The 26,036-nt window shown below is 40.9% G+C and overlaps 1 protein-coding gene across 1 annotated transcript in view; it reads right to left on the bottom strand.

Moving 5' to 3' along the window:
• PLB1 (phospholipase B1) overlaps positions 1-25,294 on the bottom strand; it is an 81,200-nt gene extending 55,906 nt beyond the window's left edge. Inside the window, exons 1-15 of the mRNA XM_064648432.1 lie at positions 25,005-25,294; positions 19,133-19,170; positions 17,967-18,030; positions 17,412-17,470; positions 15,972-16,003; positions 15,047-15,090; positions 13,993-14,077; positions 13,392-13,443; positions 12,147-12,233; positions 11,614-11,676; positions 10,201-10,283; positions 7,682-7,760; positions 7,019-7,123; positions 5,466-5,555; positions 183-251 (exon numbers count right to left, since the gene is read on the bottom strand). Coding sequence (XP_064504502.1) covers positions 183-251; positions 5,466-5,555; positions 7,019-7,123; positions 7,682-7,760; positions 10,201-10,283; positions 11,614-11,676; positions 12,147-12,233; positions 13,392-13,443; positions 13,993-14,077; positions 15,047-15,090; positions 15,972-16,003; positions 17,412-17,470; positions 17,967-18,030; positions 19,133-19,170; positions 25,005-25,053 — 999 coding nt within the window. The 5' untranslated portion in view covers positions 25,054-25,294. The remainder of the gene's footprint in view (positions 1-182; positions 252-5,465; positions 5,556-7,018; positions 7,124-7,681; positions 7,761-10,200; positions 10,284-11,613; positions 11,677-12,146; positions 12,234-13,391; positions 13,444-13,992; positions 14,078-15,046; positions 15,091-15,971; positions 16,004-17,411; positions 17,471-17,966; positions 18,031-19,132; positions 19,171-25,004) is intronic.
• Positions 25,295-26,036: the final 742 nt, after the last annotated feature.

Genomic DNA, 26,036 nt, shown 5'->3' on the forward strand with positions numbered 1-26,036 from the left:
GTTTCATCTGTATAAAATAAAGAGTCTGTGTCAACAAAGTTTAAGAACACTCAGTTTTTAACAGCACAATATCTTGGGCATGTTTGTATTCCCAAGAATTTCAGAAAACAAAAATAATATTTGGAAACTTGGAAATTCTGCAGAGTGAATAAAATCTCAAAATAATATGGAAGCCCTTTTACCTGAGACGGACATTGGACCTGAACAATGTTTGTGACACCATAAGGCTGCTTCTGTCCAACTGGCTGCATCTGGAAAGGGAGAGAACAGGGAAATTGTACACATGCTCTGTGTGGGAGAGAAGGGAGAGCAGCAGCAATGCAAAGGCTCTAATGCCTGGAGTCTTCCATCAGGTTCATATATATATATGTTTAAACATATATATTTAAAAATTTCTTTTGCTTATGATAAACATTTATCTATGCATAACATATCACATGTATACCTACAAAAGCAAGGAGCTGAAAACAAAGCATCTCATCACATGTGCAGACTGTCCTCCCATCATCATTAAAACTTCCATCCACACATTAACTCTGCTTTTGGGAATGCTGACCCTGTAAGTGCTGCTCATTTATCCTACCTTCCAGAACTGTTTCATTATCTACATTTTCATACATGTTAGGCAACATCAAAAGGTGCACTCCAGCTCCACATAGAGGCTTAATAGCATTTACATTTATTGGCCTTCTTGTAACAAGATGGAAAAGAGATTGTAATGAAAAATTATGGAATGATTCAAAACTCAACACTGACAGTACAAAGGGGCAAATACCACAAAGAATCACTTCACCTGCTCAGGAAGCTTGCTGGGTGCTAATTAAATTGCAATCACACACAGAGGAATTGGCTTAGGGTTTAGATCCCTCAGTGTATGTCTGCTCAGTTTGGCACCACAGCAGCTGCCAGAAGCAGCAGACTACGTAATAAACAGGATGGAAAGGACTGGAAAATACAAGAGTAGCAGGCTTGATGTTACCAATACACTCTGGGCAGGAATGTTATATTCTATTTGGGTTGTTGCATCAATGAAAATAATGAGAAAATTCAGAGTTTATATTCTTCTAGAGAAGCATTAAAGAAACAGTCTGTGCTTTACTGTGTATGCGAGAGAGAGAGAGAGAGGAGAATAAAAGGAATAAGAAGAATAACAGCTATTTAATTACATTCTTGAAAGAAAATATATACTTCCAGCACAGAATCATCACGCGGAACACAGGTCAGTGGGGTATTTCTTGGCTGGAAATCAATTTCAAACAAGTATTAGACACGTGTATGTTGTTGGGATTTGGGTGACGAGAACAAATTTCTCCAGAAGGCAGTAAGTTCCAGATGGCTCAGACACACTGTTCTTCCAGCAAAGACTGACAGCTCCTGTGCAGCACAGTGCAAGGTCCTGATTGGGAAATGGGATGCCAAGTCTGTACTGTGGCCAGACAAAACCTCCCTTGGATTCCAGCACATCTATTGTGCAGGCTGGTTGGTGTGCCAGTCTGCTCTGGTACTGCAGCAGGTTCTAAGTCAGTGTAAATCCCTGAACACAGAAGAGAGGCAGAGGCAGCCTCCTGGTGCTGTTCTCTCCCATCCAGTTCCTTGCCTGGTTTCATTTTCTCTCTTGCTTGCAGGATAGGATTGTTTTGGTTTTTGGTTGTTTGATACACAAAAGAATGGTAAAAGACATGAAGCTCTTAACACACATGAAAGGAGCTTTGCCCCAGATATACATCCGCAGGTAAAATGGTAGGCATTCACCAAAATTAATCAATCAGCCTCTCTGTGGTAAACATCAAAGCTGTCCAAGTAAACAGCCAACCTCCCTCAGCTTTTCCAAGCTGCCCAATGTCATTTAGCTGACTGGTCTCTGGCGTGCTTAGCCTATGAATTGCACCGCTCCTGGAGAGCTCAAACTGTTTTGGTAAAATATCCAGCCCTGCCTAGGACAAGCCCATAGCCCCTGCTAGCTCAGCTTCTTCTCAGATAGGCTGAAGTGTAGCCCTATGGCCAATTGCCACTAGATTTTCAAGATTTTGCCCTTTGGCCAATAATCAGATATTTATTCCAGGAAAGAGGCTGATATCAAGCTGCAAAACAAGGAAGGTAAAGGCAGCCTGGCAGACAGCAGGAAGAGTTTCATTCTGCTGTGTTTCTGCTACACAAGTCATGATCTTGACTTCCTATCAGTTCCCAAGACTGCATTATGGCTTGGTTTTTCTTTAGTTTTTAAAGAAGTCAGCATAAACTGTTAGCTGGACTTTCCAGTAGAACTGGAGTCGCCTTTATCAGGTGAGGCCACCTGCCAGTGCTTTTTATGCTGAAAGCATCTTTCGTATCTGCCTTTACATCACAGCAGAATACCATCACAGGCAAACAAGAAATCAACCCACAGACATCCCTTTCTGATGACTGCCAGCTGTACTACAAATATTCCACTAAATCAAAGAGGAGTCAGGAAAACAGATGGGAAAATGAGTTGAGGGGAATGCTGCCATTCGTATTGTCTTCCCTCACACCGGTGGCAAGATGTGGGTTTGCCCCATTTTGCTCTTCCTCCAGATCACCTACGCTGTCTCCTCACTAGAAGAATCACCTCACACTGAAGAAAAACTCTGAAATAAAGCAAATTTGGTATTTGTCTCCTTTATGACAGTGCTCTGGTTCTGGTGGCTCCACAGCAGGCTCACTACTTGAATCTGGATTACTGGCCCTAATGCAACCATCCTTAAAAGCACCACTTCATTTTGCTTATGGTTTTTCATCTCTGCTGTTTACACAAAATGCTCCTAACAATTAAAGTGACAAGAATAGAGTAACATGCCAAAGGATGGCTTGCTCAAGGACAGAGCACAGGAGGACAAATAAAGTCTATGCAGAAAAGGTTTAGAGACAGAAAAATGAAGCAGAGGGAAAGAGGAAGGCTCTTCTGCTGGCAGAAGATGCAAATAAAAAAATGTCACCTGAAGGGACAGAAAGAATTTGTTGCAATCTTAGTATAAGAATTTGAGAGGGCAGAAAACCAGGACTGAGTTGACTGACTATGTCTGCACAAGTTATTGAACTTCAGAACATAAATCCTGGCCCTCTCCCCTTCTACAGAGCCTGGATTTGGCGGAGCAAACACACTTGTTTCAGATGGGGATGATACTTTCACAACTCCTTATAAAGACTATTCAAGATGCCTAGTATTGGATTCTGCATGAATTGAAATCTAAAAGCTGGACAGAAAGAGGTCATAAGGAAAAAAAGAAAAAAATATGCTATAGTCTAGACTTGGAAAAAAAATGAAAGCAAAGCCCATTAGAAGCACCTGAAGCCTGCTAATTGCAGTCTGGTAACAGAAAGGGACATGACTCAAAGTTGGAGGTCAGCTTACCACTGACAAGCCCTGATCTGTTGTCACATTTAGATGGATCTTAGAATCCAACACAGAATTGAACTGGCCCCAAACAATTCCTGCTGGAGAGGCACAAAATGGGCTGGCAAACTGGTGGCACTGCGGTTCCTTTCCAGTCAGAACCATTCCTTTTCTGGTCTAGCCGAAAATATATTCAGCATTTCATTTCAAAAATTTGCTGATGGAAAAACCATGCTAAGCAGATGTAAAGGACCACTTTTCACAGCAAACTGAATGTTCATACTTAGAGTGGATTGCTCCCACCTAGCTTCAATATTTACGATGGTTAGTATCTGAGGATATGCCATTGCTTTCTAGTGTCCTATAGGTCATGTTTGGGTGACTGTAATTGTGTGATCCAGATAAATATCTCCAATGCTGATGTGGACAGACATAGGCAGGTGAAGTAACTCAGTTTCTTTACAGAGAACTGCCAGAAACAGAGAAAATGTTTAATTGACACTTCAGGAACCTCACCTTCAGCATTTGCTTTGCTCATTCAACTAGTAAAACTAATTGCCTAGTGGGACTAAGGTAGAACAACAATAAAGGTGCCAATATGCATCTATCATGAATCTATTTTATGATAGAAGAACTGAGGTAAGAACTTTGACATTATCACAAGGAATATCACAGATAACAGCAAAGGAGATAACTGGAGCCAGCGTGGGTGTTCCAAGGCCTCCTACTAACTAACTAAAGTCATATTAACTTTAACTATAAGATAACATCTTTTATTAAAGTGACTACCATTTTTCTAGATATATCGTCTGGTTGAATAGAAGCCTCTTCCTGCAAATCCTGATTCTTCAATTGATCAGGGCTACAACAGCATTACTACTGCTAGAATTAGCATAAAAGGAAACAAGAACTTGCCAAACTGCAAGAATTTATTTTTAAATGTGGTTTACTAAAAGGCAGTTGCAGTACAGTCATTTTCCTTCATGCTTAGGATAATTTAGACAGACACAGGAATAGCAGCGGCTCTCAGAATAAAATCTTATTACACGTGGACTGCAAAACAAGCAAAAAGTCTTTTATATTTAATCAAGCTTAATTGACCATTATAGATTCTTTTTAATAAAAAAGAGATGTGTTATAAATTTATTAGAAAAAAAAGCTTAAAATGTTGAACCTTTCGAAGAAGGAATAGAAAAATCAATATCTTATCCAAAACAACTGATATCAGGGCATATACACTAAGCAACGATATCTTCCTTTGGTCTGCTGAGTTCAACTCCAAATGCCTGCCTTTTTGTCTCATTTACATTGAAAAGCAATGCACATTTCTTCACTTGCCCCTACCATTAATTTTAAAATGAAACACCTCTAGCTGTATATGCACCCACTTAATCACACACATAAATGCTGTGTGTCAGCAGCTCAAGTCTGCAGTGGGAAACAGCCTCCTATAGAACTGATCATTGTGTTCAAGGTTGAGTGGGTCAGAAAGTCCGTGTCTCTTTCAGACAATCTCTCCCATCTAGTAGAAGGCACCATTTGTTGGCTTTCCTCAGCTGGACAGGACATCCAACCCCTGAGGAAGTAAAAAGAGCTCCTCAAGGTTGTCTATCACCTTTTTACTATGAGCATCATCAGCAGAAAAGTAATGGCTGAGGAGGAGACAACAGTATGAGACTCATTAGTAAAGGGTGCCAGGGGATGCAGGATAGAGAGAGGACAGAGTAGAGAGGAGTATAATCGCTATAATCCCAGGTTAGGATGAGCCTCAGTTGTCCTGTGCTGTGCTGTCACAGAGGTAGGACTATCAAAAGAAGGGTCTGTCACAGCTCATTTACTCCATGAGTCTTCCCAAAGGGCTACTTTGAAAACGTTTCTAAAAAGTTCTCCATCCTAAGTAGCAGCCACTGAAAAGACCGAGATTAGTCTTGGGAGCATAGGACATTTAGCTTTATTTAAGAGCAGTCTCTCTGCACAGCTGAGGATAGAAGTCATGGGATAATTCTTACATTCTTCCCCCACCTCCTTGCTACTCAAAGCCTGGCTGGTGTGGAGTTGCTACCAGGCAGCCATACTAAGTCCAGTAAGAAACAGTGTCTGTGGTACTGCTTACCATGTTGTTCCAGAGGCCCACAGCCATGAAAATATAGTCTTCCAGAGTTTTCACTTGTGTCTTTGATGTGGTAGTCAAACTGTCCTTGCCCTGAAAGAGAAAGTATTTTGAGCATGAGAAAAGAATTAAGAGTATGGAAAAATGAAATATTCAGCCACAAACATTTTTAATCTATAAAATAATATTCATATTCACAAGAAAATCAATCTCTTGTATTCTCTTTAAGCCACTTATTAGTGATCTCAGTTACTACTGGTGTGTCAAAACAGAAAGATGCTGTTTTTGTAAATGATTGTTGCACATCAACAGGACAAGAAGACCACAGCAACAACACAGCATGATCACAATAGTGACATACAGTAGAGCAGAAAGACACACAGGTGTGATCATTTGAATGATTTGGAATAAGCAACACTTTTTCTAGCTAACACATGCATTTAAATAGTGCAAATATGCAGAATTTGCCTTAAGAGAACATGCTCAATTTTAAAGTAAACGTAATTGTTGGAAGAGTTTGGAAGGTTACACATGGTGGCCTGCAGCCATATCACAAATCAGAAGAAATAAAGAATCCTCCTATGACATACAATGGCATCTAAAGAAATAACAGAGTAATTCAGTAAGAGAAAAAATAATGCCATGAAAGTTAGAAGTCTGCCATTTGCATATGGATCAGCCACCAACAAAACAAGCCTGGTGAAAGATGACCCAGCAGCAAGAAGACACATGTTTGCAACATAGCAGACTGTACCCTTCCTGGACGACAAATTTCTTCTTCCAGTTCACTTTGTTCTGATACTGAGCTGAGGGGAGCAATGGAATTACCTCAAATTCAAGGAGCTATTATGATGCTCAGAAACCAGAGCATGACTCACCATTAACCTGTTTTACAAATAATCACCTGATGTGTTGGATTTTGATACATCACTCTAAGTGAACTGTTATCTAGAAAGTAATATTTTCCTTCTTCATTGCCAGACCTTAGAAAGCCTTTACCTTTGAACTTCCCTTTAAAGGTCACTCATGACAAAATCATGCCTGACATCCCAGGCAACACTAGCTATACTCATTCCCCACTGGCTATACCAGAAAAAAATCAATTCCCAAGTTCCCAAGCTGCATTAATCTCACTGCAGGGAAATAACCGTACTTTCTAACACAGCTTACAAATGCCTTTATCTTTTGGCCCTCTAACCCTTTTTAAATAGTTCACATTACCCACTTTTTGCCTTCGTTGCCAAACACATGAGCATGATCAGTGATTAGCAGCACTGACAATTTCCAGACTCTTGTGACCTAGGCTACAGAGGCCCATAACTTGATTTCTCCAGGAACATAGCATTCAAAAAAACACAGGATCTCTGGCTGGAGCTGTTTGAAGCAAGTTCCACTCTCAGGACCTCTGTATCTGATCCTGATGTGTGTTTTTCCTGTGCCTCACTACCATTGTCTTCTAGCATTACACACAGCATAGACAGGAAAATCAGCTAAATATTGCATCCAGTCTCAGCAGACACAAAGCAGAAAGAAAGGAACAACTTGAGTTTACTCACCAGTCTGAGCAGCAGATTTCTTTCTTGGAGAGAAGGCTGAAGAACAACAGTGAAGTCATCCCTCTGATTAAACCTCTCAGATTCCAGTAGTTTTTCCCAAGCATCCTAAATATACAACATTTAATCAGATGAGTGCTATCAGATAGAGCCTAATATATGTGCAACTCATCAGGGCTTAAAGTAAATTGAAATTATCCCCATCCCTAATAAAACACAAAAATAAAATTGTGTAATCGAGAACAAAGACAGTAATTTAATGAAGTCTACTTATACAACAACTAGAAAATCCTTGTAACAGTGAGAAAGATACATTGGTTTACCATAATTTTCTTTGAAAGGGCAGCAAGCTTAGCAAGGCAATGAAATGTCACATTTTTTACCTCCCTGACATGTTTAAAAAGAACTCCAGCAGAACTGTCTCTGTCTTAACAGAAAGTTTGCCTCTTCAAGAGACACTAAGATTACACAGGTATAGAGAGAACTTACCATCAATATTCCTGATGTAAGAAAAGGGATCAGGATTATTATGGATATGTGGTAAAAAAACTGCTACTCAACTTCCTCACTGCTATTCCTCCCTTAACTCCTCATTTTAGTCCAATCTGGAAAATGAATAGATGTGTCTAGCACTTTGAGAGCCAAACAACTCAGAAGATGCCATACCTGATAGGACCACCTCAATATGTTATCATCTAATGTGGAGCATTCACCAACACAATTGCACTGATTCTTGTCTGGATTGCTGCAGAAAAGAATGAAGAACATTAAAGACATTATGAAATTTCAATAAACAAGACAGATAGTATGAACTCTTTTAAACCACTGACATGCACATATTGAAGATTAATTTGTTGCATATGTTGAGAAAGCTACATGGAACACACTGATTTTTTTGATATAAACATAGAATGATATATATTTCCATGTCCAGAGCTTTGAATCACTTCTTGATTTGAAAGCCTAGTCCGATGACAAGTATGCCAGACTTTGATTAGCACAGGGTCTCACAAGCTAGCAGCATGCTCAAACTTAAAATAGCAGCTACACTAGTTTTCAAACATTTCCCTCTCTATAGTCACAGAGTAAAATTGAAAAAAAAAAATCAAAATACTCCCACAGGAACTTTTTCCTTTGTATTTGGCATCGAGTTTCCTTAGTATTTTGTGTCTCGAAATGTGGATGGAAGCTCGATGTCACTGAAGGTTGTATACGCTAAAGGATTTATGCACTGTCGGGCAGCTAACCAGTCTCAGTCAGATTTCTGACCTGCAAGGTGAGATGTGCATACTGCATATTTTTGCAGCTGGTTGGAGAACTCTTAGAGCTCCCAAGGCTGTAGACAGGAACAATATAAGATACATGAGATACATGTAAGATTAGCCAGGTTCCAGCAAAGATATACTCAGTTGAAAATTCCTGAATGGACTGGGATTTGAGAAATTTTTTATAGGGTTTGCAGATATAAGCAATAAGTACGTGCCAGGATCAGATTCTCATTTTTTCCCAGAACTCTAGCTAAAACCATAAAATGAGAGTTTTCTGTTAAAGTGCTATTATCAATACTTGTGAGTGAAAGAATTATCAACTCAGGACTAGAATCTTACCCAAGCCTAACAGAAGGACTAAAAACAGGGTTCATGCATTACTTTTAGTGCAGACACTTCTAGTTAGTAAGAAACTAATAAGGAAAGGAACTTTAAATCATTATTGTGTCCCACACTTCAATGCCTAAAGTTCAGTACTGACATGGGACTGGGAGTGTCAACCACTGATATCCTCTTGGACTCCTGAAATTTCATATTTTTGTATGGGCTTATGCTTTTTTCTCAAAGCACAGTTCAAAATGAGGACTTAGTGGTCAAAAGCTGAGGATCTTATCTGGGAGAAGTTCTGTGCCGGAGGCTAAGTTTACCAAACAATAAAGCACAAGACTTGCAAACTGGTGGAACTGTTCAACCAGATAAACACAGCTATGAACACAGCATGCTGACAATGAGAAAGCAAATTGCCTTAAATAAAAAGGGAAATATAAAAATTTCTCAGAGGAAAAAACAGATTTATTTAATTTTATTTTTAAAACCTTCAGTATATGGCAAGGCCTGTATTCCTAAATCCATCTTTTCCACCTTTCTCACATTTTTCCCTCTAATGCCTGTGCAGGAGAAATAAGTAGAGTGTTCCATGTAGTCACTTTTAACAAGGAAAGCTTCTCCTCTGCTTGTACTTGTTGTTAAGTACACGGTTACATGGCAGACAGACCTCTTCCCCCTTTCCACCAGAAAGTCTCCGAGATTGTACACATGCAAAGCTTGTGAAACACTTCAGGATGATTATATTTGTATGTATGGTGTCTTATGCCATGAGCACAGGAAAAAAAATTACTGTGGAGTAAGATGGAGTGTAATCTCATCAGCTGTAAACTACTCCACCATAACAGCCCATGTGCACACTCCTACTCCACACTAAATCAGGACAAACTACTCACACGCTTGTTACAAAGTACTGAGAAAAGAAGAGAGATGGATGCAGTTATCATAAGGAACTGACAAGTTGGATGTTATCCATCCTACCATATCCTGAGCTCAAGTAGTAGCTTTCCAATAGCCTAACAATGTCCTGTAAGGTCAGTTACTCATTTTGTGAACACTGATATCTAGAAACTTAAACTTCTGAAGTGCCTACAGTGTTTTTTACTTGAGAACTGCAGAACAGAAATAGTATATATATAGTGAATAAAGAACTGAGGGTAGCTAGACTGTGCACCCTCATGGCCATAATCTCAGTACTGAGTCTGGCTGAGATGGAGTTAACTTTCTTCATAGCAGACCATACTGTGTTTTGGATTTGTGGCTAAAACTGTTGATAACACACCAATGCTTTAGCTCTTGGTGAACAGAGTTTGTACAGCATCAAGGCTTTCTCTTTTTCCGCTCACTTTGACTCACTATTTAAACATGCTATCCAACTTGACAGGATTAAAAGCACCTACTCTTCCTAGTAAAAAAAAAAACTTTCTGAAAGAATTTATCAGAAACAAAGTGAAGATTTAAAATCTTTTACATACTTTTGTATTAAGGGCAGAAAAACTGTTCAGAAGACTCTAGCTCAGTTATGAAATCAATACATATACATAGCTATATGTTGAACACCAGCAGGAGACAGAATTTAAAGAAACCTGCTACCTGGCATTGCTGTAATCTTGGCATGCAGGAGAGGCAGTTGCGAGCTCAGTGGAATCCACTAGATTTACAAAGGCCTTGGGAACCTGCAGTAATAAAGTAAAAATTAATCATGCTATTTTTGCAATTAAAGATCAGTAAGTAGCAATAACAGTAGATCATGTCTACAGCTTCCCAAGCCTGGGATTCTGCCTGCATAAAATCAATGATCTTTGCCAATTCTGCCCTGAATCCTGCTCCTGTGCCTGCCATCTAGGATCATCATTTATGAAGTACTTGGGACCATGACTTCTTGACTGAGACACAGTAATTAATTTTACATAACCAAAATGGCCAACAGCCAACTAATTTAAACTCAAATGAACTAGGAACTATTATTTATGTGGCAACATACCAATGCAAAGCTGGGGATGAAACATGCTGTACAATAGCACAAGCACTCATGCAACCCACCTCACCTCTCCCCCAAGCAGAAAGCAGCTTTTTGTTTACATAATGATATTTCACTTTTACAAGTGCTCATAAACAAATTCTGGAAATAATAGTGGAGAGAATCTGAAGAGAATACGTGGGTGGAACTTCACCCATGCACAGCATTTGTTGAAGTCAGTTGGAGAAAAACAAGTGCTTGTGGCCTGATGCAATCAAACTGTAACAGGTTTAGAATACACTGTAGGCCTTCAATGCAGCAAAACAAAATTATTGGAAAATACTATTGAAATAATTCAGATAAACAGTTTATAGTCTGCTTTAGTAGTGATCTATCCTTGTCTAGTGTACTATTTGTTAGCAGACCAAGACACACCACAGAATGCTTCCCAGAAACCATCCTAGATAAGCAGATAATTCTTTTCTCAGCCAGCTGGAAAATCTTTAGAAAGGCTGAGATCTTAAAATGGACACACAATAGGAAAAAAAGATCCATTATACTTATTTTAATACGTGTTTTCCCTGGTCTGTAAAAGTCATCACTATGTAGTTAGCTGCCTGTACACTGCCTACCTGTTCCACACATCCAGTAATTAGCTATCAGTTATTTTCACCAACAGTCCTGTTAAGCATGACTTTCAGGCCTAGACAGATGTACTCCATTTTTCATAGACATTACTTTAAAATTACTTTAAAAATTACTTAAAAATGTAAGTACTTAAAAATCACTTAAAGAAAGATTGAGTGGTAATGTCAATTTGTGTTGCAAAATAGAGCAGTTACCCATCCCTTCTTTCTGTTTGCATGTATCAGGTTTTTAAAAACATGAGTAACACACTTAGTGAAAACAAACAAGTCCAGTGAGTTGGAGTCAATGAAACGGGTGTTCTAAGCCACGTGAAGAGTGGTACCAGCCCTAGTCTAGTAAGGGAGACTGGAAAAATACACAAAGGATTCAGCTATTCAGGGTTGATGAATACATCTTACCTTCTTATACAAGAAATCCAAGACAGCTTGAAGTTGTTCCAGGTTTTCCAATGTGCAGTTCTTCTGTAAATGAGAGGAGAAATGCTATCAAAACTAGTAGAAAAAACAAAGTTATCCATTGTCTATAAGTCACAAACCCTGTGTGTTGAGCTGTGTACTGAAGGGCTATTAAGAACCACTACAGTCAGAACTCAGCCTTAGCCAACAACAATAACATGGAACTAATTTAACTGCCTACAAATAGACAACCTGACATATATATAAAAAAAGACAGGGATGTGAAAAAAAGTAACTTTCTACTTGAAGGTGGAAAACAGTTGTTCCGCTAAGGCATCTCAGACTTGAGATGACAAATTAAATATAGATGTATATAAATACAAACCACAGTGTGTCAGGAGCTTACATCACCGGATAGAACCATTCCAGCATCCCAGACCTATCTACTCCTTTAGTTCACTGTGGCAGACAGCAGAGTATGGGAAAGTATCTTAACCATCTGCCTTGACTGCTAAACCACCCAACTAAACGCTTACCAGTTTTGTGGAAGCACAGGAGGAACATGGATTTTCAGCACTAAAAAACACTGTGATTAGTTTCCAGTCATTTTGGAAGTCCATCAACTGGAAGGGAAAAAAGAATAAAGGAATAGGAGGATAGCAGATCTATTTGCTATTTTCCTTTCTCACACATGACATGCTTTAGCTTTAAATCAGTAAGACCAAGCAGTAGCCCACAGCCCATCCCTGGCCATCTCAATCCTTTCCATTCGACAATCCATCCAGCTTTTCCCTAGAGGAGTCAGTAAATGGATGGTTAGGCAGCAAGTGCTGCAATCATCAGATGCTGCTGAATGCACATCTACAAAGAGCTCAGGATAGAGCCTGAAATTACTGTTGCCAGTGGAGACTCTATTGGAAAAATGGGCATGAACAGCATGATGTTGCTTCTTTCCATCACTGTTGCAGCTTACCAGTAGGGTTAAGGTTCCTGAACTGCTGAGAATGGATCACATCAGTGGGATATAGACTGGAGTTAAAAATCTGAGAGCTAGAGCCCTGTTTGCTTGTGCTATATTTATTAGTCAATTCTCAACACTCTTGAAGAGCACTGGTTAGAACCACACAGTTCCACAAAAATGTATGCCAAGTCCACATACAAACAGTGTGATGGGCTCCCTGTAGAGTGAAGAGCCAGCAGCAGAAATGCCTTGGCAATTACATTTTCCCATTATTTCAAGACCATTTTACAAAATAACATGCCTTGTGGTTACGAATAAAAGAAAAATGAATGCTTAAAACTCCAGGATGGGATTTACAAAGCACTCAGCCATGAGTGATAATTCAAGCTCTCACCAGCATCAGTCAAAGCATATCTAGGCCTTTACTGTCCTTTTTGAAAACATGTTCTTAAAAGACCAAAAAAGAACTGAAGAGACAAATACTAAGAATTATTATTTTGGGTTGGCTTCTCAGAAACACTGGCACGGTTACAGAGTGTAGCTAGCAGAGATCTCACATCCTTAGCCAGCAGAAAATAAACATATTGGCTTCCCTACCAAACTCTTCAGCCACTCTTACAAATGTAAACAAGGTAGGATACTTTCAAGAACAAAACTCTTTACTTGAAAGGCACAGAAAGACCGAAGTCTATTAACCTCAAGAAACAGCATTCTCTGTTTTGAAAAGATTTTTGAGTGCTGTTTAAAGCATTAAATCACTTTTCTGCCTTTTTCTGCTTCAACACCATGCTTTCTGAATTGTCCTGTGCTTTAAACAAACCTGATTCTCTTTCATGAGCTCCACTATTTCTTTAGCTTGATGTAGGAGGTCTCTGTAAAGCAGAAAGGAAGAGAGAAACTATGAAAACGTCAGTAAGGGTAAAGCTTAGGCTGATTTTTTACCATTAAATCAAATGACATTTAAGGCTTCAGGTTGGATTAATCTTTTCTCTCCTAAATGTGTTAAGATTAGACATCTGTGCTACACAGAGAGCCTGGGGTGATTAGCTCATATTCAAGTATCTCACTTTTAGACATGTGCACTTAGGAGAAAACAGCAGACACAGCTTGGTAGGCACACCTCTAACTCTATTTGAGCCAAAAATTTGTTTTGCAGTGTAAAGAGGAGACATGATGTTAAGGCAGGTGATCCAGACCCCAAAGCACACACTGGGCTTTGTTCGTCCTGATTCTGAGAGGTGGAAATTGAGCGACAGTGGCAGGGTCTGTCCCTGGACTGTTTATGCAGCCTCTGCTGGTACTGAACATATTCTGTGTCCATTGAAGTGCTCCAGCATCAAAGGTTTCCATCCTCCACATTTCCAGCTGTAAATCTGTAAATCACCTGTAAAACTGCCCAGCCAAAAGCCCCTCAGACTTACACGGCTTGACTGCCTGACGTTGCTCCCATTGTGTCCGGCAGAGGGGACAGGTGTAGGACCGTGGGATTAAAACTGCTAATGAGAACTGAATGACAAAACACAGGTTAGGTGATTTCTGCATCCAACGGACTGCTACTCTGCTGTTTCATTATAAACCCAACAGAACTAGAACAGCCAGACACGTAAAGTCTGGTGATCTTTTGGCAGACATGAGAGGTATGCCCAAGGCCCTCTGCAGCTGTTCTTCCTGGTTTTGCTCTTCACCTTTAGAAGTGAAGGCTTCATGTCTGAGTTTGCCTCCAGACACAGGGCAGAAACCTCCATTCTCATCTCTCAAGTAGTGTAGGTGGACTTAAATACAGGCAGCTATAGAGATGAAGGTACTGGAAAGGGCTACAGAGGCAACCTCCTGAAGAACTGATGAGTTGCCAGGTTTCAAACCCCTTTCACAGGGAAATAGAGATGATGTCGAAGAGTTAAGACACTAGGAAGATGATTTTGAGAGAAGCATCATGGAAATATATGTTACTCAGCATTTCAGTGGACCTGAAGGTTTTACTTGCACTGCCCTTCAAACAAGTAAAGGCTGCCTTCAGAGCCAGCTGGAACCAGCTGATAGGTGATGAATTCAGAGATGTGGTGCATCTTTGGCAGCCCCAGTGTAAATCCTAAACGCATGGCAGCACTGGACAGGCAAACTCACACAAGATTTCACTGAGCTAGCATGGGCAGCAAGCACACACCTGAAGAGACTGTATCATGGGTAGTAATAGCAGCCCAAAACCCCCAGTTGGGCATTTAAGAATCTTGCAGCAGCCTGTGGCATGCCTTCTTCACTGCTATTTGCCTACCCAGATGGTCTCTCTGAAGCCAGCATGGGTAACCCAGGATGACTGTACTCATGTCCCCCAGCTACACCATCCCTCAAGTGTCCCTTACTCCCCTGCAGTGTGCTTGTGCTGCACCTGCTCTGCAGCCCAGCAGAGCCTGGAGCTCCCGCCAGTGAGCTGTTAAATCAATTTGCTCAAGTTTTAAGTGTGACAGAAAGACGCACCTGCTAAAGTTTTCACGCTTACTTCAAGGAAGCTCTTTCCTGTGCTATAGAAAGGGGAGAGAAAACAGGAAGTTCCTGTTATTCCATTTCTCAAAGAAAAATTCTATTACAGCACAGCCGCAATTTCTTATTACTTATGCTCCATCTCAGAGTGTGTATTCATGGCAGCTGCTGGAAGTAAGAATGGGGCCTTTCTTTCCCGAAAACTGTCATGTCATCAGCTACTGCTGAGTAAGAACACTGTCTTAGAGCTCATTTTTTTTGTGTCTCTCTGAGCTCTGCATGTTGCAGTACTTGTGCTCATGCATAAGTACAAGTGATGCAGGGACCTCTCTGTGTACACCCAGCTACAAGTGGACACAGATGTTTATGCAATCATAAGAAAAATTAGCCTTTTAAAGTTTATCTGGGCATGGCTAAATCCTCATCTGGAATGCTGTGACTCAAGAGCTACACAGACTTTCAACTACAAGGTTTAGCATTATGTTCATTCATTGATTTAGATCTGTTAAGGGGGCATGGAAGAAAACAGGGTAATGCTTGTCCATGAAGCACTGGGAATCAGTCAAACAGAGGTCAGGGTATCAGGACTTCTGGGTTCTTTCTTTGCTTTGATAAATCCCTACTTTCTGGTCTCTAACTAGTGAATTATGATATTTATTACCTAGGATTCATCATGTAGCAATGATTCTTAATCAAGGTTATTGCAACCCTGAGTTAGTTCTATATCTTGCATAAGTACAAAGAATTTCTGTTACCTATGGTCAGGGAAAGTTACAGTGTCTCAAAATCCTTTATATTTTAAATAGATTTTCTCCTCCTCTCTAGAAAACAATAATAAGAATTGCTTGGGCCTAATTCCTGCACTGTGATACTGTATAGATTAGTATAATGACACTTGTAAATACTAACAGTTTATTGTTACCTTTGGAGTAAATCCTCAACAGATCCTGGTGTCTGTGAACAAAGAAGCCATAAGAATAACATTAAGCAACAAAGTGTAAACTAGACCTACATATGCTGTTCCCCTATCGTGTTCCACTCCTGTTATAGATAGTATTGTTTTCTACATATTCTTCATCACTGTGTTGTAATCAGTCACAGATTTAAATTATTTTCCAAAGCTTCCCTATTACAGTGTATTTTCATATTCTTGTAATCCTTTCTTAGTCTCTGCTTTCATTAATTTTTTTTTTACATATGGCTTCAAATAAAGTTTAAATAGCTGAAATCAAATGCCATCAAATGAAATGCTGTTCTAAACCAAATTTCTCTGCAGCTAGTTCTACTCTTTTTCAACAAAAGACATGACCTGAAGTCATTTAGATAATTTACATGGCACTCAGTCAGAATGGTGTCTGTTAAAAAAAACAACCCTTGACATCAACAGAGGAACTTCACTGATTTCAGAGAGTTTGAAGAGGAGACAATTACATATGTTTGCTCTAGGAAAGCAGACATTCCTGTAAAGAAGATCATTTATGCTTTTCTATGGCACCATCCACTAGCAACAAAGACATTAGCCCTTGCTCTAAAGGGCCATGCATCTGATAGAGATGAAGCACCTTGGCATTCAGAACAATTATTTTCTTCAAAAGCAGTATTCACAAGGAGTCCAGGAGTGCTGATTTTCTAAAAGAAAAGTATGATGTCTTGATGAATACCATCTCAAAGCTGAAAGTTGTTTAGTGATAAGGGAGAATCTCCCCTATTTTTCATAGCTGCAGCCCTGGCAATAGCTATCAATTTTTGCTCCACAGGCATTTCTACACTTCCTCAAAGCCTGAGAATTGTGGTTAAATGTTTTTAATTTGGCTTTCAACTATTAAGACAAGTAAAGATCATCCAGTTCTGGCTGCAGATTAGATTAGAACAGCAGGAAAACTTTACCCAGTGATCTATACATCAGAAGCAAATCTTTGTGATCCTTGTAGACCTTCTGCCTTCTAGATAGGAAACCAGTCTCTATAGAAAACACTCAATGAGATGGAAAATCTACCACGTTTCTCAACAATTTGTACTTTTTCCAGTTTGAATTTTCCCAGCTTTTTCTTCCAGTTATCCAATCTGTTATACTCTTTGTTAGGAACATCCAAGCACTCTAATCAAATATCATGGTTCTCTGCAGGAGTACTGTGATCACATTTCCTCCTGCATGAAGTCAGCTGGCTATTTTTAGACTCAGGGTATACTGGAACACTGAACAACAGGTATTTCCAGTCATTTTTTCACCAGAAGTCTTTGATGCTCGTGGAAAGATTCAGGTCCAGAATGTCCTAACTGGGACCCCAAACTGCATCACCTTGCTTCATCATCATGGTGGAGGAAATGGGTCACGTTCAGCACACTTCCTGCTTGTACTTACTCTTTGAAAATTTCCTATTGCAGTGACTGTTTTAATGTCAGCTGGCCTTAGAGCATGAACTGAGGAAAAGAAGACAACTTCAGGTTAAAAAAAATACCACCAAAAATGAACAGTAATCTTGAGAGAAAGTTACATTCACCAGGATACTAAAACATAACAAAATTGACTAAAATGTAAGAAGTTTATACTCATCATGATAATTTTGATTTCAGGCTTTAAATTCATCAGAGAGGATGAGAAATTTTACTTGGGTATTCAGTAAATACCTTGGATATTTAGGGGCACTGAAATGTTCAACCATCAAGCAAGAGAAGATAAAACAAACACTATTGTGAATTATTTAAGTAAGTGGCATCCCCAATTACCAGCTGAAGAAAGTGAAGCAGAAAAGAAATCATGAATACAACAAAAAGGTAAAGGACTTTACAGAGCCTATCTCCACTTTAGTCACATCCCAAACATATGCATCTCCTGGAACAGCTGATTTCTGCCCCAGCCCATTCACAAATAATTTTGAGAGGGAAAGCCTCAGCAAGGACAATATCAAACACAAACCTGAAGATGAAAGGGTCTCAGGGAATGTCGCCTGCTCACATGAAAACTGCAAGCTTCTTAGAGCCTTTGACATAAACAAACAAATACAGTTAACTTCTTCAATCTAACCAGGAAATTTGTGGAAAAAGGGGTCCTATGGCTCCATTCTCACACAGAACCAAGATTTTACTCGTGTAAACAATTTTAAAGAACAATTACACCTCTGTTAGGGATACATGGGAACACAGATCCAGACAGCTGTGTTTTCAATCCACTGTTCCAAAACAACACTTTCTGCTCCGTTTTCTTACCAACTGCCACAGAACTGGGCCTGAGCAAACAATGAAATGTGCTGAACACATGCTGTTAACTGATTGCTGCAAACAGTGAGTGCTTAATCTGGAAGAGGTCATAAGGACAGCTGTTGCCCACATCTTCATGTGCCAAAGGGCACCTAATTTTGGAAAAAGTTACATCTTCAATATGCAACAGGAAAAGCAAAATGAACCAATTCTGGCTCCTTAATAACTGGCAACACCTGGCCAGGTGATCAGAGAAGGCAAGGATGCAAGTGATACTATTCAATCAGCATGAGACACAGCTCAGTACCACTAGGAACATTATTCAGTGCCATCCTACATCCTTACTGTAGGTATAGCCCAACATCTAGTGCTTTAAATGGAGATATGAAAGACAACCCCTTGCCCCCGGGTTACTATGGCCATGTCTGGCCAGCTGACCATCATCACCACATAAAGGTGAAATCTGTATTGTGACAGGGGCCACCACAGTCCCCACACACTCCCTACTGCCCAGCTGATGGACTTTAATGGTGCACATACTTTGCACCATTATAGAGCAAGGAAAGGTTTAGTCTTGTTGTTTGTAGGAGAGCAACAGAGCATCTAGGAAGAAGTGCTAACCACAGTCGACCAACATACAGGAGGCACAACCTAATAACAAACATTGCTCAGAGAAAACCTTATTTCCTGACTAGGTACTGTAATCTTGCAGCTGTACTATCACATTGCCAACTCATTCACTTAGCATTTATTCTTTGCAGAAGCAGTTTAGGGCACCAGGCTGTATCTTTTCTTCTTCTGCCTGACTCAGAGGAAGCAACAGCCTGAGAAGCAATGATAGGTGTCAAAAATAGTAAAAAAAAGGAAGCTGTACTCATACTTTACCTCTAGTTTCCCATATTCTTCCAGATCATCTGCATTACCTTAAAAACATTAAAAGAATGAATTATATTTTTTTACTGTAGGAAAAAAAGTTTCAGAAGACTAAATATACCTAAAACCACAGAATCCTGAGAGGAGGCACCTTTCTCATCTGCCCTACTTTCCCAAGTTGAGGCTCATCCCAACAACCAAATAAATTTTCTTTGGTTTTGCTATGCTAGAATAACCTTTTAGTTATCATAAGCAGATGAAACCTGTTGAAATTAGTGGAATGCAATGAATTCATAGGCACAGGTGATGAACTGCTTGCAGATCTCCTCAACCAACTCTATCCTCCACAGGTCTTCTCTGACTGTTTTCCCCTTCAGCACATTTAATATATTGATGTAGTCTTATTCTGTCCAAATTTAGGGTAATTTGAACATGCGCAAGGTGAAAGTCCTTAGAAAGGAGCAATTCACATTAATCTACATCTTCCATAATCAGGGAGCATCACACCTTTGTGAGCTTGCCATAGTGATACAGAAACAGCTGCGATTTCTTCACTTGGTGGAGAGCGTTAGCAGACAAAATAGCCTGTGGTGCCAAAAGTTGGGCCTATAGCTATTTCAGTAAACATTATTCTCTTCCCTTGAGATTACACTTGAATTTACACACATAGATTTTGGTTTATCCTAAAATTTCCACAAAGATGGTCACAAGGCCTAGGTCAGCTGAACTTCAAAGCATGAAGGGTCTTGCTGTGCTTAGAATAATTGCCCTTTAACATCCAGGAGCTATTTCCGGAATATTTAGCCTTGCTGAGTACTTCTGGCTTGTACATCTTTTTTTTCCATGTCAGTGACACAGTAGATGCAGAGCCAGCTCAGCCCAGCAGGTATAGTGGAGCCAGCAGTGATCCCACTGCAAGGAGGTGATGTGCCTGGCACAAGCAGAGAGCTCTGGGCAGCCTCTGTGGACATGGGTGCATACAGAGGTCAGTGTGGTGACAGAAGCCATACTGCTCCCCATGACCACCTCAGCCTGTCTCTCCTGTGCCACACTACGTGACCTATTCGATAACTGTCAGCAACTTCCATATGGAGATTATTTTTGCCACTTAGGTTTCAACCATGAGCTATTTGCAAATTTATATTATTTTTATTGTGGTTGGTAGAAGATTGAGACAGTTGCTGCCTGACTGTTGTGGGACATCTTATTTAAAATTTCTGCCTGTTCAATCTGTGTTTTTTGATGAGGCTTTACTCAGGACAATAACCAGAACCCAGCTCTGTTTGAGATACTGGAGGCACGAGCAATGAGGGACTTGCTTGCATCACACAAATCTATTGCAGAAGCTCAGTATCTTAGAGAATTTTAACACTAATTTCAACTGTATTTTAAAATACTTCCACAGGTTACACCGAGGGAGAAACAGGATCCAATTCCAATTTCCAGGATTCAGGGAGTTGGGGGAACAGTTTTACTATGTAAGACTGAAAGTCCATCTAATCTGGAGTTCTGCCTCTGACAACATCCAAATGTAGATACTTAGGCAGAGAATAAGGAAAACAGATATACTTCCATATAACAGCAGTTATATTCTATAACTGTCCTCCTAACTATCTGTGCTATTGTGCTCCCTGAGAAAGGAATTACTTAATGTTGAAGAACTCCCTGAGACCCTTCTTCCATGGATCTGCCGATTTGTTTTTCTAACACTTTCACACTTTTGGCAAGGGTGTTTTATCATTTAATTATTGGGAAAAAAGTACTTCTCACATGTTAATAACATCATTTGTTTACTTGTTGTTCTTGTAAAGAGTAGTCGTTTCCCTATTTCTGCAAAATTTACCATTTTGCATGTGCCTGTACGTCTTTATCATATACCTATCCATTCTTCCAGGCTGAAGAGTCAGTCTCTTTGATCTCATGTAGAAGTGGTTTCATAAGTCTGACCACTCTTCCCCTTTATCCTCCTCCTAGGTTTTTCCACATCTTTTTTTGAGATGAAAAGTCTAGACAGCTGTCAAGATGCGGGTGAACTATGGCCCTGTACACAGCAGCAGCAACATGAGTTTTATGCTGTTCTCTCCCTGACTCATGAAATTATTTGTCTCTCTGACCGTGGCTAGCACTGATGTTTTCAGACAGCTGTGTTCTGGGATCAAGCAGTATCTATCTTTTTGGCCTATTCAGAAGACTGGTTCAGAGGGTACCTTGGGAAACAGCCCTTGAAAACAAAGGGGTCCAGGAGGGATGGATGTGCTTCAAGGAGGAAGTCTTGAATGCACAAGAGCAGGCTGTCCCAGCGTGCTGAAAGGCAAGCTGGAGGGGAAGATGGCCTACCTGGTTGAACAGGGAGATTTTGAAGGAAATTAGGGGAAAAAAGAGAACTTACCGACTATGGAAAAAAGGTCTGGCTACTCATGAAGAATTTGGGAATATAGTTAGGTCATATAGAAAGAAAATTAGAGAGACAAAGGCGCAATCTGAACTCAATCTAGCCACTTCTGCTGGGGATAACAAGAAGTGCTTCTACAAACACAGCAATAGCAAAAGGAGGAGCAAGGAAAACCTCCATTCTTTGTTGGACGGGGGGGGGACAGAGTTACCAAAGATGAGGAAAAGGCTGAGGTACTTATCACCTTCTTTGCCTCAGTTTTCAACAGTAAGGCAGGTTGTCCCCAGGACAACTGGCTTCCGGAACTGGTAGACAGAGACAGGAAGCCGAATAGCCCCCCTGTAATCCAGGAGGAAACAGTCAGTGACCTGCTGAGCCACTTGGATCCTCACAAGTCTATGAGATCAGATGGAATCCATCCTAGAGTGATGAGGGAGCTGGCGGAAGAGCTCGCCAAGCCGCTCTCCATCATCTACCAACAGTCCTGGCTCACTGGGGAGGTCCCAGATGATTGAAAGTTAGCAAACGTCACGCTGATCCATAAAAAGGGCTGCAAGGAGGACCTGGGAAACTACAGGCCCATCAGCCTGACCTCAGTGCCTGGTAAGGTTATGGAGCAGATCATCCTAAGTGCAATCACACAGCACCTACAGGATGGACAAGGGATCAGACCCAGCCAGCACGGGTTTAGGAAGGGCAGGTCCTGTTTGACCAACCTCATCTCCTTTTATGATCAGGTGACCCACCTGGTGGATGAGGGGAAGGCTGTGGATGTGTCTACCTGGACTTCAGTAAAGCCTTTGACACCATCTCCCACAGCACACTCCTGAAAAAGCTGGCAGCCCACGGCTTGGACAGGGGCACTCTCTGCTGGGTTAGGAACTGGCTGGAGGGCCGGACCCAGAGAGTGGTGGTGAACGGTGCTGCATCCAGTTGGCAGCCGGTCACTAGTGGTGTCCCCCAGGGATCAGTGTTGGGGCCAGTTCTGTTTAATATCTTTATTGATGATCTGGATGAAGGGATTGAGTCCACCATTAGCAAATTTGCAGATGACACTAAGTTGGGGGGGAGTGTCGACCTGCTGGAAGGCAGGAGGGCTCTTCAGAGGGACCTGGACAAGCTGGAGAGATGGTCTGATTCCAATGGGATGAGGTTCAACAAGGTCAAGTGCCGGGTCCTACACTTTGACCACAACAACCCCAAGCAGTGCTACAGGCTGGGCACAGAGTGGCTGGAGAGTTGCCAGGCAGAAAGGGACCTGGGGGTCTGGATTGACAGGAAGCTGAACATGAGCCAGCAGTGTGCCCAGGTGGCCAAGAAGGCCAATGGCATCCTGGCCTGGATCAGGAACAGTGTGGTCAACAGGTCCAGAAAAGTGATCCTTCCCCTGTACTCTGCATTGGTGAGGCCACACCTGGAGTACTGTGTCCAGCTCTGGGCCCCTCAGTTCAGGAAGGATATTGAGGTGCTGGAGCAGGTCCAGAGAAGAGCAGCAAGGCTGGTGAAGGGACTCAAGCACAAGTCCTGTGAGGAAAGGCTGAGGGAGCTGGGGTTGTTTAGCCTGGAGAAGAGGAGGCTCAGAGGAGACCTCATCACTCTCTACAACTCCCTGAAAGGAGGGTGTAGCCAGGTGGGGGTTGGTCTGTTCTCCCAGGCAACTATCAGTAAGACAAGAGGGCATGGTCTTAAGCTGTGCCAGGGGAGGTTTAGGTTGGATATTATGAAGAAATTTTTTACAGAGAGAGTAATCAGGCACTGGAACGGGCTGCCCAGGGAGGTGGTGGATTCTCCATCCCTGGAGGTTTTTAAGATGAGATTGGATGTAGCACTTAGTGCCCTGGTCTAGTAACTGCAGCAGTGTTGGATCAAGGGTTGGACTTGATGATCTCGGAGGTCTTTTCCAACCCGGTTGATTCCATGATCCTATTTAGAATTCATCATTGTTTACACATAGATAAAAGTAATATATAAGGAGAAAACTTATACTAAGTTCTCATTCTGAGCATCCTGAATAGTTTTGCATCAGCAAGCTAGAATGCCCCCTTATCCAGATCAGCTCTGATATATGTGGAGAGCCCACATGACAATCCAGATCAATGTGAGCATCACAGCTACTACAACGGACATGTTCATATTTCTACTTGGCTCACTCCCTTGAGTGGATACCATCTAATTCTGGCAGTTCTTTTACTATTTTCCATCAGTTTGTTCAAGGATTTAACTGCTACTCCTCTTGCCCCCTGTGCTGAAAGGCTCTGAGTGCACGACCTTTTTTAAGCTGTTATGCAGAGAACATTAAAAAAAGAAATTGTCAGGTTTCAGCCTTTTTTTATACAACAGTCAGCCCTGCAGACTCCATATTTCAGATGAATTTGAAAAAGGATTTATTGGTTTTCACTCCTTCATTGTTTCCCCTCAGATTAACTTTTGGCTTGGCTAATTATGTTTTAACCTATTCAGTTTTCTTAGTTTGTTTTGGATTTATGCTTTCCACAGGATGACTTTTTAAACTCCTGCAGCTCCCAATATTATAGTTACTCCCTTACTCTACCGTTGAATATTTCTAGCTTGTATTTTCAATTTTCTCAACAAAACCAAATTGTTTTTCTGAAAATTTCCCCAAAATTTGGGAGAGATGTTCTAATTTCTTCCTCCCTTGCTCTTAAAATTAATCTGTTTCAACAAATAATTCTTACAGGCTGCTATCAATCCACATTTTTTCCTGAATTAAGTTTTCAGAGGAACTGCAGCCACTATGCATCTTTTTCCATAAATTAAAAAGCTCAGATATGATAATTTCTTCTCATTACTTAAGGAACCAAAGCATCCTAACAGTTATCAGAGCACCTGATATCTGAAGATATTTATCATCCCAGCCTACTGTTAAGGCTAAGCACTATTACTATTTATCATTATTTTCTTACAGGCAGAGAGCTGAAGCATAAAGCCAATAAAGCCAAAACATACACAATATTTTCAGTCCTACAAAACTGGCATCTGGCACCAAACATGGACTTTGGAGACCCAGTATAGGGAAAAAAGGCTCCCCCTACCCTGAAACTTGCAGCAATCTGAACAACAATGCCTTGAATGACAGGATGCTGCCTAACCATTCAGACAATCCTCTATCACTAAAGAGAAGATGATCATAGTTATAAATTCAGAGAAAACCTCTGTCCTTTGCTTAGATTTCTGCATCATTTTGGCACAGATCTCACAGCCTAATTATTTGATGATGTTTTTCTCACCAGAAAGTTTTAGTGCCTGCCTAAGACACAGTTCATCCCCAGAACAGCGTAAACCAATGCATGCATCTTTGTCAAAAAAATTATCAAACATACGCAAAATCACATGTAAGATCACAGTTTCACTCACAGATTTTCTTAATCCTCCTTCTAAAACTCCTGCTATACACCCACCTTGCAATAACTAAAAATAGAGATTCCCAAATACTGCACAACTCCAATTTTCAAAGAGCCTTTAGAAACTTACCTTCTGAGGAGAGCAACCAAAGGAACAATGCGCCTAACAATAGCTTCATGGTAAGAACCTGAACGAATTGATAATCCTGTAGTGCTGTTTGTTAGGTCTTTAGACTGTGAAGAAAGAAATTGTCTTCTTTTTTCACCTTTATATCCTAAAAATTGATAACTCAGCAGCCATAAAACCTATTAGCCTCTACCTTTGGAAAGCAAAGCGACAATGACACTTCATTGCCCATCCAAGGGTCAAAGAAGTGTCACAGCTTCTCTCACTTGTTCAGAGGCAGCTGGCCATTTTGCAGGGCAACTCTCAGCAAATCTAAGGACCAAGATCACATGAGTCAGCTTCCAGCAGGGTCAAGGCTCTTCCAGGCAATACATAACACATTAATTTGGCGTTAGGCTGCCTCTATCAGGCAGGGAAGGAGCCTCTGCTCCTGAGGCAAAAAGGGCAATTGAACCCTATGTAGCAGCCCACACCTACCCAGAGATGATGCTCTGGGTAGCAAAGGTTGTGCTCTTTGTTTTATTTCCTTCCCTACCTCTGCTCCTTCCTTACCTTCAGCTGGACTCATGCCTGTCTCTTTTCTTCTAACTCCAGAGCTGTCAACTCACCGAAACTCCAAAAGCCTAAATTGGCTGCCAGAGGGGTATGCTGTGAAACCCTGTTCTAAAGTAAGGCAACATGAGGGATGGGTCACCTCAGACCATAAAGTCCCTTAAGAGCAAGAGAAGAAGCAGAGGCACTGAGGAAGTAACACAAACCTTTGAGTATCACTGGTCCTGGCAGCAGGTTAAAGAACACCCCTCCAGCTTCAGCCCATGGGATGGAGGCAGTTCCCCTTCTGGTGGATTTTCCTTCACTGGGTTATGCCTCACTGGTATCTGTCAAGGCAGAGCACTGGCTGACAAGCAGGATCAGTAAGTCTGCCCTCATTCTGCACAGGTCTCCAAACCCCTAGCTACAAGGCTATCACAGTAGCCCAGTCACTATTGCAGAGTCAAAGAGTGTGCAGAAATGCCAGCTAGACTGTGATACAAC

This window comes from Pseudopipra pipra, chromosome 3 (assembly GCF_036250125.1).
Source record: "Pseudopipra pipra isolate bDixPip1 chromosome 3, bDixPip1.hap1, whole genome shotgun sequence".
NCBI lineage: Eukaryota > Metazoa > Chordata > Aves > Passeriformes > Pipridae > Pseudopipra > Pseudopipra pipra.